This window comes from Bubalus kerabau, chromosome X, assembly GCF_029407905.1.
Source record: "Bubalus kerabau isolate K-KA32 ecotype Philippines breed swamp buffalo chromosome X, PCC_UOA_SB_1v2, whole genome shotgun sequence".
In the NCBI taxonomy this organism is placed as follows: Eukaryota; Metazoa; Chordata; class Mammalia; order Artiodactyla; family Bovidae; genus Bubalus; species Bubalus kerabau.
Genome location: NC_073647.1, coordinates 63574012 through 63591723, shown reverse-complemented (window position 1 = coordinate 63591723; position 17712 = coordinate 63574012). Strand labels below are relative to the sequence as shown.

General features: G+C 38.8%; 1 protein-coding gene across 10 annotated transcripts in view; it reads right to left on the bottom strand.

The window, feature by feature from the left end:
• The window catches only part of SYTL4 (synaptotagmin like 4), a 95344-nt gene that overhangs the window by 31278 nt on the left and 46354 nt on the right, over positions 1–17712 (bottom strand). For all 10 annotated transcript variants that reach the window (XM_055565744.1, XM_055565745.1, XM_055565750.1 and 7 more), the window contains 4 exons: positions 2154–2325; positions 1697–1912; positions 1450–1559; positions 1110–1212 (listed from right to left, as the gene is read on the bottom strand). In XM_055565744.1, coding sequence (XP_055421719.1) covers positions 1110–1212; positions 1450–1559; positions 1697–1912; positions 2154–2263 — 539 coding nt within the window. In that variant the 5' untranslated portion in view covers positions 2264–2325. The remainder of the gene's footprint in view (positions 1–1109; positions 1213–1449; positions 1560–1696; positions 1913–2153; positions 2326–17712) is intronic.

Genomic DNA, 17712 nt, shown 5'->3' with positions numbered 1-17712 from the left:
CTAACATGTCCACGTAAAAACTCATTACAAATGTTCATAATAGCATTGGTCCAAAAAGTGGAAAGAACCCAAACATCTATCAACAGATGAATGGATAAACAAATGGGGGTATTTACATATAATAGAATATTATTAGGCAATAAAAAGAAATGAAGTACTGATACATGCTTCAACATGGATGAACCTTGAAAACATTATGTTAAGTGAGACAAAACAGTCACAAATGACCACATATTTTATGATTCTATTTAAATAAAATGTCCAACACAGAAATTAAAAGTAGATCAGAGACTGTTTAGGGATGGGGAATGATATGGAGGTGGGTGGGGGGCAGTGATAGCTAAAGGTTACAAGGGTTTGTTTTTAAGGTAATAGAAAGTTATAAAATCAATCGAGGTGGTGGTTGCACAATTCTGTAAAATCTACGTCATTGTACACTAGTAATGGGTGAATTACATGGTCTGAATTATAGCTTGATAAGGCTGTTACCAGAAAGATACTACACAAAAATGACTAACTGCTCGGTGGTTTTCATAATATTTTTTCTTAAGTTTAGAGGGATACTAATGATTAATATCCTTTACAGTAAAGAAACATTCATCTGAAGATTAGTGATTCCTGTATTTTATTTCAGTGTTTATTCTGTTAAATTCAAGTATAATGAACCACAGCTTTTAATTTAATATATTATGATCCAATATTATAAAAGTTTTTTTGATTTATCCATCCACCCATCCCTTTATCTATACATATGCAAAAAACATATCTGAAATAACTTCATATAATATGAATACTGGGGTAGTAAGGTTTTGGGTGATTTGTTGTTTTCTTTATTGTTTTCTATACTGGTTAAATGTTTAATAATGAGTTTGTGTTATTTGTATTTTGTCTTCAAATTGTTCTTATAAAGAAAAAAGTAAATATACCAAAATGTTAATGTTTATATGTAGGTTACAGGATTAGGAATTTTTTTTCTTCCTTGTTTACTCTTTTCTGTACTTTCCAAATTTTCCTACAATGAATATCTATTATTTTATAAATAGAAGTTAAAAAATAAAACAATTAGAAGCATGTATAGTCTTTTCTTTAAATGATTGCTTGGTTCTTACCTGGGCTCCTTCTGTTGCTCCTGAATGATCTTTCTTCCTGGCCAGATATCACCCAATTGTGACTGATGAAGGAGAGACTGTTCCACTGTCTCTCTTTTATTCACTTCAAGACAAACAAAAGCATGGCATATGGGTGATGATGGGGGGGATGTGGGGGAAGGGGAACACAGCATGCTTACAGAAAGGATGGCAACATAGTCTTTATGTTGCCCACAAATGGGTTGAGCCCACGGAATGAAGGAAGACACACCACCTGTAAGAATACACTTAGATTCCACACCAGAGGGTCTATGACTGAAGTCAAGCACCTCAAGGAACCATATCCCAACAGGTCTGGTACCTGCAGGTTTGCGGCGCAGGGACATCCTGATTATCTCACTGCCGGTGTGGTAAGCAAAGCGATTCACTTTCTGGTCATAAAACCAGTCTCCAGTTGCTTTCTTCAGCTCTCTGGGAAGGAATAGAAGAAAACAAGAAATGGATTTTTTAAAAAATGGCCCTTGACATTCAACTAATAAAGGACAAAGGGAGAAATGCTAACCACAACTGGGGCCCTCTTTCTTCTCTCAACTCTAAGTAACACTCACATTTCCTTGGCGCACACCTTGCACCTCCAGCTACCATTGCTTTCCTGAACGCGGCAGTCCCGACACACCAGATGATTACAACTCCAACAAGTGTTGGTCTTGGGAGTCAAACGGCCCAGGCTCTCCTGGCACCGGGCGCAGGTCCGATTGCTATAGCGCTGGCTGCCCCTTTTGGCCCCTTTCCTTTTTATCTCCAGTAAGTCGTTCTTCAGTCGCCTGCCAATACCCAAAAGAGAAGCACAAGTGATTTGAAGGCTGCATGGGCTGGATAGAGATGGGTTGAGAGGTGGAGACAGTGACTATTTAGTTCTGTGAAAGCAACAGAGCCCAACCTGACTCAGTGAGGAGTTGTAAACCTCATACACAAGTTCCTCTGAAAGTTAGATGAGAAGTATAAGGAAAAGTCCAGTTATCATTGGTTAAAGGCCTGGGAACAAGATTTTTCTGGGACTCTTACCTAATCCTTTTCTCATCTGCTTTTCGGAGTTCCTCATCTCGTTGTAGAACACTGAGGATCAAATCCCTTTCCATCTCAGACAGAAAAGAGAGATCAAGTATCTCCGACATGACTTGTCCTAGTTTTTCCTTCTACTCTTCTTTCTTCAAATCTACCAGGCCACCAGATTTGCCTGAAATAAGATAAAAACTAATTTTGCACAGATAACTATTTCCCCCTTGAGCAGGCTCAACAGACAACACAGCCCATGTGACCAACGCGCCATTCCCACTTCCAGGCAGCTCCTACCCTGAAAATGAAGAGACTAAGTTTTCAAGAAGAAAAATTTATTCATGACTCTGGCAAACAGTTGGGTCTTTCAACATAAGCTTCTTAGTCTGGAAAGAGGACACAACAGCTGAGTCAAATTCTCCTTCTACCAAGTGGATCCTCAATTATCTAATTTTCAATACTTTTAATGTTCTCAAGTCACAAATCTATTAAGCCAAATAATCAGATAGCTCATCTCTGTAGTGGAGAAAACCACACAGGGACCTCTGCCAGTTGAAGCCTATTTCCTTCCAAACCTTTCCTGACCAGAGTTCTGGATTCAGTCAGCTTTCTGCTACACTTCAAAATGGCCATCACCTACTCTATCTCCCAAAGTTCTTATTGCTAACACTACCTCAAGAGTATCTTCACCTATTTCACCCACATTTGTTGAGAACCCACTCTGACAGGCGTTGTGCAAAGTGCTATAGATACAAAGATGAGTGAGGTACAGTTCCTGTGCTGAAGAAGATCACAGAAGAGAAAGGTACACACAAACACAGTACAGTGTACTAAGCACTCTTGCTAAGTCGCTTCAGTCGTGTCCGACTCTGTGCAACCCCATAGACGGCAGCCCACCAGGCTCCCCACCCCTGGGATCCTCCAGGCAAGAATACTGGAGTGGGTTGCCATTTCCTTCTCCAATGCATGAAAGTGAAAAGTCAAAGTGAAGTCACTCAGTCGTGTCCGACTCTTAGAGGGATAATAAATTGTTGTGGGAACTTAGAGAAGGGAGTAATTTGTTCTATCTTGCCTAGAGAGGGACGAGACAGAACTACATACATGTGGAAGGTTTTATAGAACAGGTGGATTTTGCCTTATAGAACAGAGTATATGTTTGTTTGTTGGGGAGAATGGTAGGAAATATAGCTGGAAACCTGATTATGTAATTCTCAAATACTCTTAAAAACTAAGAATTTGTAAATTGATGACACAGCGAATAAAAATCCATCAAACACCTTTGTTGCTGCTTTGTTTTTGATATTGGGAAGTCACATACTCAAATTTGTTTTACAAAGATCACTCTAGCTATAGTATGAAAGGCTGTTTCAAAAGACAAATTGAAGTACAGTAACACATCGTTGTTCAGTTGCTCAAGCAAGTCTGACTCTTTGCGACCCCATGGACTGCAGCATGCCAGACTTCCCTATCCTTCACCAACTTCAGGAGTTTGCTCTAACTCATGTCCATCGAGTCCGTGATTCCATGCAAACATCTCTTCCTCTGTCATCCCCTTCTCCTGCCTTCAATCTTTCCCAGCATCAGGGTCTTTTACAATGAGTCAGTTCTTTGCATCAGGTGGCCAAATTATTCGAGCTTCAGGTTCAATAACACATTGTAAAATGTGCATACTCCAAAAGCAAGCAATACCACATCTAAGAATCTAGCTAATAGAAATATTCACATAAATGTGTATTCAAGGTATATGTACAAGAAGGTTACTGCAATATTATTTGTAAGAGCAAAAACAAGTTCTTTAACAAAGAAATCTTTAAACAAAATAATATTTCCATATGATGGCATACTACGCATCCATTTTTAAAATGTGGTAGATCTGTATGAAAATAGATCTTGAGTGAAAAATAAGAGTCATTTTAGGACTATACTTGAATGATCTGTTTGCTAAAGCATCTATCTATACATTTGTATATGCAAAGAAAAAAGTCTAGAACAAAACCCATTATCATTGGTTCCTCTTGAGAAGCAGAACTGAGGGGGGCAACTTTTACTTTTTATTTTATACAGCTCTGATTTTTTTTACAGATAAGTCTTACTTTTAAATTTCAAGAAAGAAAACATTCAAAGAAGACAGATTACTGGACAAAAAGACAACCTAAGTTTATTTAACTATGCTTTTAACCAACTGGGCAAAGTCACTGTGTCTCTGTCATCCTCTGGTTTTTCAACTACAAAATGAACTACTTCTCAAAGGTGTCAAGAAAATTGAATAATGTGTGCTAAAAATCCCATCAGTGTTTGGAACACACATTTGGAATACATGTACTCACTGAATCTGCTGCAGGGCAGACCTAAACCAGAACAGGAAGACAAGAGAACACAAATAGGTTTGAGAAGTAGAACTGACAAAATGGAGTGACTGACTGAATGGAAAGAATGAAGGTGAAGGCAAAGATGCCTAGTGTGCATGTCAAAGTTAAGCACCTGGCTAGTAAGAGTTGTAACAGTGACAGGGGCTGTAAGAGAAGAAACAGGTATAGAAGTAAGGCAAGAAGCTTTGTTGTAGTCATGCTGCTGCTGCTGCTAATTCACTTTAGTCATGTCCGACTCTGTGCGACCCCACAGACGGCAGCCCACCAGGCTCCCCCATCCCTGGGATTCTCCAGGCAAGAACACTGGAGTGGGTTGCCATTTCCTTCTCCAATGCAGGAAAGTGAAAAGTGAGAGTGAAGTCGCTCAGTCGTGTCCGACTCTTAGCGACCCCATGGACTGCAGCCCACCAGGCTCCTCCATCTATGGGATTTTCCAGGCAAGAGTACTGGAGTGAGTTGCCATTGCCTTCTCCATGTTGTAGTCATATTGAGAGTCAAAAATGAGGATCATACTTACCTTCTCTGTTCTCCCTTGAAATTACATAAGTGCTTCACTTTTTAAAACTAATTACCAACAAGACAATAATAGAGAGTACAAACAAAGCAATGGCAACCCACTCCAGTATTCTTTCCTGGAGAATCCCACAGACAGAGGAGCCTGGTGGGCTACACTCCATGGGGTCGCAAAGAGTCAGACATGACTGAACACACTGAGCACAAACAACATACCAAAGCTACACAGGTTCTGGAAATATCAACACTTTCTTGATTTCATTATTTCTTGGTCTTTATTGAACTATAAAATGCTAAGCCTCTTTTATAGGCTCTTTCTTAGGAAGTCTTGAGGAAATATCCTTAATTTCCACCCTCAAGGAGAATATACTCTCCATGAGAACAAGGACTTTTTCAACATCATTCTATGTATCTGGCCCAGCACCTAACACTGTATTTGGCACATTGTGCTGTTGCATATGTCACCACTACTGTTGATCACCATCACTGTCATCATCAACGCCAACAGTTCCATTCATTGAGAATTTATTACATGCCAGGCAACAAGTACTTGACATACATTAACTTAATGCTCACAACAACCCCAAGAATGAGGTACTATTATTATCCACATTTTATAGATGAGGACTCAGGAGAGGTTAGGTTAGCTGGCCCAAGAATAAACAGAGGGTAATTGAAGGTTGCTAGGATTCAAGCCCAGGCAATTGCATTCAAGAGCTAGGGCTCCACTGGCTCTATCCAGGCAGGATCATGGCCAAAACAATTATAAAATATTGAACACAGCAATCAAAAGCACTGTGGAAATGAATTCCCATACGTGTAATTATGGTTGAAGAACTGGCCCAAAAAATCAGCGGCTCCTGGATAAACTAGGTATCACCAATTGACCGGCAATTAAAGACCAAGGATGGCAGAGACACACTGGAAATGAAAGCAAAACCAAATTTATTAGACAACTGATATTTATGGAGAGGCAGCAGAGTTCTGTGATGAGACAAGCACACTGGCACAATAATGAGACCAACTAGTAGTAAAAGCCAAGGAAGTAAGAGTGTCATTGGGGAATCAAAGATAGCATGACAACAAAATGGAACTGCTAATACTGTACATCTTCCCTTTATTTTTCACTCATGGAATTGACCAACCAGGACTGACTCTCTGAAATCTTAAATTCAAGAATCCCTATTTTTCAATTACAGCTTACTCCCACTATACCTATCTACAACCTTACCAAGACCACAGTCTCTTGAGCCTTCCCTCCACTTTCTCTTGGTCTACTTGCCTCCCATTGATCTATCTTCCTTCCCTATCCATCCTGGACTCCAGATAGTGCAACATTTGAACCACTCTCACCAATATCTTCCATATCCATGCACCTTCATCCCACTGCAGCAACTGTCCATCAAAATCCCAAACCTGTACCAAGGCTATATAGTCTGCCTTGTCTGCTCCTATACCCAGGTCCTAAATAATTCCTGGTCTACAACCTCAGCTGTACCCTCACTGTCATCTATAAGTCTTATTACTTGCCTTTAGTTCAGTTGGTGGCTTCCTTGGTGGCTCAGATGGCAAAGAATCTGTCTGCAATGCGGGAGACCCAGGTTTGATCTCTAGGTCAGGAAGATCCCCTGGAGAAGGAAACGGCAACCAATCCAGTATTCCTGCATTGACAGGTAGGTTCTTTACCACTGAGCCACCTAGGAAACCCCCCACTCCAGTATGCTTGACTGGGAAATATTATGGACAGAGGAGCCTGGTGGACTTTTAGAATCCATCAGCATGACAAAGGTAATAAAAAGTAATTAAACTAATTATTAACAAGATAATAGAGCATATAAACATCACAGCAAAGCTACACAGGTTCTGGAAGTATCAATATTTTCTTGACTTCACTATTTCTTGGTCTTTACTGAATTATAAGATGCTAAGCCTCTTTCACAGGCCCTTTCTTAGGTAGTCTTGAGGAAATACTCTTAATTCTCATTCCCAAGGAGAATATATAAGCCATGACCTCCATCAGCTTCTTGCCTCCTCTGCCCTATCACTTGCCAATCTGACTACTTTCAGTAAAGCTACATTCCATCCTCAACCTCACCTTAGATGATAGGTTGCTATTTTCAGTGTTAACCCTGTTACTAGCCAGCTCACTTGAGATGTGATCTTGTAGAGTCAGTAATGGGGAAATAGAATAAGGAAAAAAAAGTTAAAGGCAAGGAGAAAAACCATAGAAAAATGAAATAAATAGAAAACTAAACATAAGATGGTAAAAAAAAAAAGCTCCAATATATCAACTAACATTTTTAAATGTATAAGTAAAATTCATACTTTAAAATACAGAGGTTAACAGACTACATCAGAGAAGGCAATGGCACCCCACTCCAGTACTCTTGTCTGGAAAATCCCATGGACGGAGGAGCCTGGTGGGTTGCAGTCCATGGGGTCACTAAGAGCCGGACACAACCGAATGACTTCACTTTCACTTTTCACTTTCCTGCATTGGAGAAGGAAACGGCAACCCACTCCAGTGTTCTTGCCTGGAGAATCCCAGCGACAGGGAGCCTGGTGGGCTGCTGTCTATGGGGTCGCAGAGTTGGACACAACTGAAGCGACTTAGCAGCAGCAGCAGCAGCAACAGACTACATAAAATTTAAAAATCCAGGTATGTGCCATTTCACAAGGGACACATCTAAAACATAAAGATCACGAAAGACTGAAAGTAAAAAGATGGAAAAAAGATATACCAGGTAAATGAAAACCAAAATAAAGTTGAGACAGTTATATTAATAGCTAAAAAATAAAATTTAAAAATAATAAAATCATTATAAAAGACTACTACATAGAGTTAAAAAAAATCAAGTATGTTTTATTAACATGCACTCAGGAAGTCCCTCCAAATATATAACAGAAGATTATGTACAACTAGAGAGAGAAACTGAAAAATTACCATCAAAATGAGAGATCATATAAAATAAGCCAAAAGGATACAACACAGGGAATATAGCCAATATTTTATAATAACTATAAAAGAAGTCTGGGCTTCCCTGGTGGCTCAGATGATAAAGATTCTGCCTGCAATACAGGAGACCTGAGTTCAATCCTTTGGTCAGGAAGATCCCCTTGAGAAGGAAATGGCTACCCACTCCAGTATTCTTGCCTGGAGAATTCCATGGACAGGGGAGCCTGGTGGGCTACAGTCTGTGGGATTGCAAAGAGTCGGACATGACTAAGTGACTAACTCTATCACTGTCACTTCTAAATGGAGTCTAACCTTTAATAACTGTAAATCACTATATTGTATACCTTACATATAACTATATGTAACATATAATAATGGAGAAGGCAATGGCACCCCACTCCAGTACTTTTGCCTGGAAAATCCCGTGGATGGAGGAGCCTGGTGGGCTGCAGTCCATGGGGTCACTAGAGTAAGACACGACTGAGCGACTTCACTTTCACTTTTCACTTTCATGCATTGGAGAAGGAAATGGCAACCCACTCCAGTGTTCTTGCCTGGAGAATCCCAGGGACGGAGAAGCCTGGTGGGCTGCCGTCTATGGGGTCGCACAGAGTCGGACACGACTGAAGCAACTTAGCAGTAACATATAATAAAGTATATTAACTATTATTATTGTTGTTTAGTCACTGAGATGTGTCCAACTCTGTGCAACCCCCTGGACTGCAACATGCCAGGCTTCTCTCTCCTCCACTATCTCCCAGAGTTTGTTCAAATTCATGTCCATTGAGTCGATGATGCTATCTAACCATCTAACCCTCTATCGTCCCCTTTTCCTTTTGTCTTCAGTCTTTCCCAGCATCAGGGTCTTTTCCAATGAGTTGGCTCTTTGCATCAGGTAGCCAAAGTACTGAAGCTTCAGCTTCAGCATCAGTCCTTCCAATGAATATTTAGGGTTCATTTCCTTTAATATTAACTATACTTCAATTTAAAAAGAAAATATGATGCAATCTATGTAAATTAGCACTATACTGATAGGTGTAGTCAAGATATAAAATAGAATTTAAAAAAAAAAGAGGGGAAATAACATACTTCTTTCAATTATTAATAGTATAAGCAGATAAAAAATTACTAAATATAAGACAAGTTGAACAAAATAGGTCTAATTTAATGAACATATGTAGAATTCTATATCCAGTTGGAACATTTACTGCCCACCCCACCAAATGATCATGTACTAAGTTACAATGCAAGTCTCAGTAGATTTCAAAGAAACCCATTCTCATACAGACCATGGTCTCTGACCTCAAGAAAATTAAATATGAAGTCAACAACAAAAAATAATCTTTAATCCTGATACTTTTTGGAAATTTAAAGATACTTCTTAATAATTCATATGCCAAAGAAGAAATCATAATTTCATAACTGTACTAAACCTATCATTAACATCTTAAAGAAGAAACCTGCTCCCTGCCTCACCACCACCACCATGCCCATACCATAGGGTAGAATGTTTCCTAGAAATTCATAAATGAAAACAAGGTATTTGCAATGACTTAAGTGATATATTTTTATGGCAAATGGCATATCACATTTTGAAAAACAGAAATCAAAAAAATACTGAGGCACAAATAAGAAAGCCAGACAGATTTGCATCACAGAAAACCTGTGACCTTTCATTTTCTCACAATTGACAAACACAGTACTAAGATTTAATGGAGAGACCAAAGCCCAAGAAAACTTTAGTCCTTCACTGAAATTCAATTACAGGTATACTGGCGGCTACAGTCCACAGAGCCAAAAAGAGTCAAACACAACTGAGCAGCTATCACTATCCAGTCAAAAGTGTAAGGATTATCCACTGAAAAGAACCCCAGCTCAGATAACATGAGTGTCCAAACCCAAGCTCTGATGGACAGTTTGTTCCACGTTAGTTGTGGGGTGTCAAGACTCAGCTGAAACATCTTATGGGCTTCCTGCCCACAAGAAGATATTTTAGGAAAGATGGTGCATTGAGTTATAAAGTTACAAATACTTATTACTCAAAATTCAGGAAAATATTGTAATGCAAATACCTACAAATCAAGTTGCTGCTATTGTTTAGTCATTAACTCATGTCTGACTTTTTTGCAACCCCATGGACTGTAGCCTGCCAGGCTCCTCTGTCCATGGGATTTTCCAGGCAAGAATACTGGAATGGATTGCCATTTCTTTCTCTGGGGGATCTTCGGAATTCAGGGATTGAACCCATGTCTTCTTCACTGGCAGGCAGATTCTTTACCACTGAGCTACCAGGAAGCAAGAGGGAATTGAAAAATCTACCATCAAAATGGGAAGTTAACCACAATATTGTAAAGTAATTAGCCTCCAATTAAAATAAATAAATTAGTTTTTTAAAATGGGAGGTTAATATACATCTCTCAATTACTGATAGCACAGCAGATAAAAACTTTGTGTATGTGTGTAAACTTAAACAACACAATAATCTTGGTATAATGAACATATGTAGAATTATTTATCTAAAGAGATATATCTATTTTATATCCTATTCCTGTAGATTAAGAGAACATTAACACCAACACTAACAGAGCTAGTTTTCAAGAAGGGGTGGGGGAGCTCTCTTGAATTGTCTTAAATTCTGCTGCTGCTGCTGCTGCTAAGTCACTTCAGTCATGTCCGACTCTGTGCGACCCCACAGACGGCAGCCCACCAGGCTCCCCCGTCCCTGGGATTCTCCAGGCAAGAACACTGGAGTGGATTGCCATTTCCTTCTCCAATGCATGAAAGTGAAAAGTGAAAGTGAAGTCACGCAGTCGTGTCTGACTCTTCGTGATCCCATGGACTGCAGCCTACCAGGTTCCTCCATCCATGGGATTTTCCAGGCAAGAGTACTGGAGTGGGGTGCCATTGTCTTCTCCCCTTAAATTCTGAAGACCAGCTAAATAGAGCAAAGATTTTTATTAGTTATATGATCTTGGGCAATGGCCAAAATATAAAAAAAAGACCATCAAAGACATAGAATGCCTTGTAAGAACAGTGCTTGATTTAAAATCTTTGTGGTATTCCCAAAACAGAAACTAATGTGAATTAGAAAAATATCAAATAATGTCCGTGTAGTGGCCAGCAAATAAAACAGATTTTTTTGTGTTTAATTTGTGGGCACATCGGTACCCCTCCCTCTCTCAAACATGCAATGCACATGGCACATGTAAATGGGAAGATGGTAATACTTATGCTCAAACTAGAAACTTCTACCAGATGTGGCCTTCTTGAAGGTAGGCACTGTATCGGGACTTAGTACCCCCAAGAGCTTACTTGGCACAGTGTCTGATACACAATATGAAATCAATAAACTTTGCTGAATGTCTTCACCCAGAAATCTATTTGTATTTATATGCTTAAATTTAAACTCACAGAAACTGAAGAGTGGCACTAGAGCTGAGAGCAAAGTGTTTTTATATTCTTGTGGCAGTCTGGTATCAGGCCAAAAACATGGCCTTTGGACCCCAACTGCCTGAGTATGAATCCCAACTTTATTAATGACTATCTGTGTGACCTTGGGCAAGCTACTAAACCTCTCAGTGCTTCAATTTCTTCATTGGTCAAAGGAAGAAAACTGTGCATGTGTGCTAAGTTGCTTCAGTCATGTCCAACTCTGTGTGAACCTATGGACTGTAGCCCTCCAGACTCCTCTGTCCATGGGCTTCTCTAGGCAAGAATACTGGAGTGGGTTGCCATGCCCTCCTCCAGGGGGTCTTCCCAACCCAGGGATCGAATTCATGTCTCTTATATCTCCTGCACTGGCAGGGGGGTTCTTTACCACTAGCACCACATGGGAAGCTCCCAAATTCTTCACTGGTAAAAGGAAGAAAACGGTACCTACTGTCTTGGGTTTATTATAAAGATTCATGAGTTTTTAAAATATGCAGCAGTGTTCTTGCCTGGAGAATCCCAGGGACAGGGGAGCCTGGTGGGCTGCCGTCTGTGGGGTCACACAGAGTCGGACACGACTGAAGCAGCTTAGCAGCAGCAGCAGCAAAGTAATGTGAACAGAGAGAGTGCTAAACTCTAAGTTTTAGCTATTTTTATTTTTGTCAGTTTTTATATGTGCATTTGTTCTTTAAGATGTAACTGGGTCTTACAAAGTGACATTGATTTTCTATTAAAGAATACAGATGAATTGTGAGTTAAACTGCATTTAAGTTTAAAGTTTCAGGCCTTTTTTCCAGTGAGAAACTATGCTGACAACTTTAGAGATGTCAGAGAATTCCAGAAAAACTGAACTATGCTTAAGGGCAAAAAGACTGAACCAGTATTAAATTATTCCTCTAAACCTATGGGTAATAATTATGTGATGGTTTTGCATATAAATCCTATTCCATCATCAGTCATGTCCCATTTAAGTGATAGAACAAAAGCATTTTGCTGTTTGGGCCAAGGGCAATGGACAATTTTGGTAAAGTTTATAGCTCACTGAAAATGAAAAAGTGAACCAGTGTCTTTCAAAGGACATTAGTTTAACCAAGAAACCCTGAATGAAACTGCTATCATTAAGCAAATGATGGTATGCTTTACACAGAAACTGATAAGTGATATGGAGAGACTTGCATTGCTGCATGTCATTCTGAATACTTTTGAACAGATATTTAAAACTGATCTAGCTATGTCAAGAAACATGATGATGTATACATTTTTTGAAAAATTAGAACTGAAATGGAGCTACAAATTATAATTGCTCATGAAAATTGGGGATTATAAAATGTCAGTGGCCTTCTATTTCTGGCCAAGAATGGATTTTTACCCTGCCTGAACCCCCTCCACCTCCCCAAATGAATAAAATATATAAAACAATGGTAATTTTGAAGACACGGAGTATCAGGCAATGGAGGACTGTGATCCCTGGGAGACAGGAAGCAAACAGGGTGAGCCCTCTGACTTTTCAGGCTCATTGTCTTGAGAGAGTTTCCAGGCCATAGTGCAGGGAGGACAAATACAGGCAGGGCCCGGTGAACTCCCTGAGTTGTGGTGACAGAGATGAGAGTCTGGCTGGAGTTCATAGGACAGAGTACCTGAGAGAGTCACAGAGAGAGAAGTGCAGGGGGTCTACAGAGGGTCTCCCTCACATATTCAGCAAAGGACGGGTCAACAATGTGGCATGCCTGTGAGGAAATTACACTAGGCCAGAGAAAGAACCCTAGCTGAAAGGATTCAAAAGAACAGTGCCTGTCACTCAAACATGACCAGAAATAGTGCCTGTTCCACCAGTCAAACTGGAAAACCGCATGATTCACAGGGTACTGGGCAGAGTACTCAGAAGGATCTTGCCTATATAATGGGAAATAATTAGTCCTAGATTGTGCACTGCCTAACAAATCTAAACAGAAGAGCCTGAAAGGATTAATCTATTTCAAGTAACTCAAGTGCATCCAAGAACAGACCTCGAGCATATCTGTACTAATATAAAAATATCAGCACCCAACAAGGTAAAATTTATATCTAGTATCCAATAAAAATAAATAGGCATGCAAAAAAGCAAGAAAATACAGTTCATGATGAGAGGAAAAATTAATCAAAAGCTGACCAAGAATGGACACAAATGTTAGAATTAGCAAAGTCATTAAAAGAGTTATTGTAACTGTATTCCATATTTTAAAAAGCTAAATAAAGACATGAAAGGTGTTTTTAAAAAGACTCAAATCAAACCTAGAGATAAAAAACAATGTCTTCATGTTGATGTATGGCAAAACCCACCTCAATATTGTAAAGTAATTAGCCTCCAATTAAAATAAATTAATTTAAAAAAACAATGTCTGTCCACAGAATTGGATTAATAGCAGATTACACATTGTAATAGAAAAGATTATTGAAGTTGACAGCAATAGCAACTATTCAAATGAAACAGAAAAAAACACAGAAAAAAACAGAGCATTGAGCAGTTGAACAACTTTCAGCTGCCTAATATGCATGTCATTGGGGTCATCAAAGGAAATGGGGGCACTGAAAAAATATTTGAGAAAATACTGGTCTAAGTTTTTTCTAAATTTGATGAACAGTATAAATTCACAGATCGAAGAAGCTCAATGAATTTCACAAGCAGCAGAAAGAAAACTGCACCATATGGGACAGCATAGTCAAATTTTTTAAAACTAGAGATAATAAGAAATTCTTAAAAGCAGCCAGCAGGTGGGATGCAGGAGAGAAACAACATACCATACTCAGAAGAATAAAGATAATGATGAAAGTAAATTTACCACTGGAAACAATGCAAACGAGAAGACAGTAGAGCATCTCTAAAATACTGAAAGGAAAATATCTGCCAACCTAGAATTCTAAACCCAGTGAAATGTCATTCAGAAACAGAGGTGAAATAAAGACTTTTTTTTAAATGTAAAAATTGAAAGAATTAATCACAATCAGATCTGCAACTATAAAAAATGTTAAAGGAAGTCCTTCAGGCAGAAGAAAAATAACACCAGATAGAAATAATAGAAATATGGATCTATAAAAAGTAATGAAGAACACATGCTATAGTAAATATGTGGGTATGTGTGTGTCTTAGTCACTCAGTCGTGTCTGACTCTTTGCGATCCCATGGACTGTAGCCCACCAGGCTTCTCTGCCCATGGAATTTTCCAGGCAAGAATACTGGAGTGGGTTGCCATTTCCTACTCCAAAATATGCAGGTAAAAAATATTATTTTCTTATTTAAGTTTCCTTTAAAATATAATTGACTCCTTAAAGCAAAACAATTTATAAAACATATTGTGAAGTTCAAGACATATACAGAACCAAATTAAAAGAGTTACACAATCTGTTTTCAAGACTTATAAATCTACAGTAATCAAGGGAGTGTTTTAGTAGAATACAGGTAGACACTGGAAGAGAACAGAGCCTAGAAATAAATCCTTATGTTTATAGTCCCTTAATTTCTGATAAAGATGTAAGGGAGGAGCTTCCTTGGTAATCCAGTGGTTAAGAATTTGCCTACCAATGCAGGGGACATGGGTTCAATCCCTAGTCCAGGAAGATCCCACATGCCGTGGAGCAACTAGGCCCATGTGCTACAACTACTGAGCCAAAGCACCACAACTACTAAAGCCCACCCGCCGAGAGCTTGCGCGCCACAACAAGAGCAGCTACCACATGAGAAGCCTGCACACAGCAAAGAAGAATAGCCTCACTCACCGCAACTAAAGAAAGCCTGCATGCAACGATGAAGACCCAGCACAGTCAAAAATTAATTTTTTTTAAAGATGCATGGGAATTCAGTGGAGAAGTGACAGTCTTTCCAACAAATGGTGCTGAGAAAACTGGGTAGACATATGCAAAAAATGCAGAGATTTCTTAGATATAATAGCAAAAGCGTGATCCAGAACTTGCAAAAACATAAACTAAAAACTCTGCTCTTTGAAAAATGCTAATAAGAAAAATTTTTAAAAACTATATATATGGGAAGAAAATATTTGTAAACAGTATATCTGATAATGACTTGTATCCAGAACATGTAAGGTACTCTTAAAACTACACTCTACAATGTGGTATCACCTCATACCAGTCAGAACAGCCATCATCATTAAAAAACTTACAAACAATAAATGCTGGAGAGGCTGTGGAGAAAAAGGTACCCTCTTGCACTGTTGGTAGACATGTAAATTGATATAACCACTATGGAGAACAGTATGGAGGTTCCTTAAAAAACTAAAATTAAAATCACCATAGGACCCAGCAATTCCACTACTGGGAATACACCCTGAGAAAACCATAATTCAAAAAGAAACATGTACCCCAGTGTTCATGGAAGCACTATTTACAGTAGCCAGGACATGAAAGCAGCCTAGATGTCCAACAACAGATGAATGGATAAAGAGAAGTGGTATGTATATACAATAGAATATTACTCAGCTATGAAAAGGAATGAAATTTGTCATTTGTAGTGATATGGATGAACTTATCATCTGCCATATAGAGTGAAGTTAGTCAGAAAGGGTAAAGCAAATATCATATATTAATACATATATATGGAATCTAGAAAATAGTACTGATGAACCTATTTGCAGGGCAGGAATAGAGATGCAGATGTAGAGAACAGACATGGTGTGGGGTAAGTAGAGGGTGGGACAAATTGAGAGAGTAGCACTGATATATATATATATATATTGCTGCTGCTGCTACTAAGTCACTTCAGTTGTGTCCGACTCTGTGTGACCCCATAGATGGCAGCCCAACAGACTCCCTCATCCCTGGGATTCTCTAGGCAAGAACACTGGAGTGGGTTGCCATTTCCTTCTCCAATGCATGAAAGTGAAAAGTGAAAGTGAAGTTGCTCAGTCGTGTCCGACTCCTAGCTACCCCATGGACTGCAGCCTACCAGGCTCCTCTGTCCATGGGATTTTCCAGTCAAGAGTACTGGTGTGGGGTGCCATTGCCTACCCTGTGTAAAATAGATAGCTAGTGTGAGGCTTCTGTATAGCACAAGGAGCTCAGCTCAGTGCTCTGTGAGGACCTAGAGGGATGGGAGGCTCCAGTGGGAGGCTATATATGTATACTTAGAGCTGATTCATGCTGTTGTACAGCAGAAACTAACACAACATTGTAAAGCAATTATGCTCCAATTAAAAAAAAAAAAAGTAGTTCTTGCTATTCACCCCCACCAAAAAAAAAAAAGAAACACAGGATTGGGACACAAGAGCCAAGAAAAATCAATGCTTTGTGTGTGTTAATGTTTATCTTTACTTAAAGATTTTTGAGACAAAAAAATTCTAAACTTTTTAAACGAACCAAAAATTTAGGCAAATGTATCACCAAAGACATATAAATAGCAAATAAGCATCCGAAAAGATGTTCAACATCATTAATTCTTAGTGAGATGCAAACTAAAATCACAACAAAATGCCACTACTCACTTATTAGAATGACTGAAACTAAAAATGTAACAAATGTTGGCCAAGATTTGAAGCAACTGGAACTCTCACACACTGCAGTGGGAATGTATTAATAAAATGATACAACCATGCTGGAAAACATTTTAGTAGTTTCTCAAAAAGTTAAACATATATCTCCCATATGGCCCAGACTTTCCACTTCTAGGTATTAACCCAAGAAAAGCAAGAGCATATGTCCATGCAAAGACTTGCATGTGAATGATAATAACAGCATTATTCATAATAGCCAAAAACTGGAAACAACCCAAATGCCCATGAAAAGGTGAATGGATTTGTCTTACTTGAGGTATATCTATATAATAGAACATTGCTCAACAACAGAACAGACTGAACTACTGACAGCAATATGGACGAATATCAAACTAATTATGTTGACTGAAAAAAATCAGACAAAAAAGAACACACAGTAGTACATTATTTCATTTACATAAAACTGGTAGAAAATGAAAAATAATGTATAGTGACAGAAAACAGATCAGTGGTTGTGAGAAAACAGGGATATAATACAGAGATGAACAGGAAGAAAGGATTGGTGTGGTTTGTTTAGTCACTAAGCGGTATCCAACTCTTATGACCCCATGAACTGTAGCCCACCAGGTTCCTCCAAGGAAGGATTATAAAATAGCAAAAGCAAAACTTCTGAAGGTAATAGATATGATTACTTTCTTGATTTTGGTAATTGTTTCATGGATATACAGAGATGTCAAATTTTGTTAAATTGTATACTTTAAATATGCACAGCTTATTGTATGTAAATGATGACTTAAAAACGTACTTTTTAAAGTTTTAAG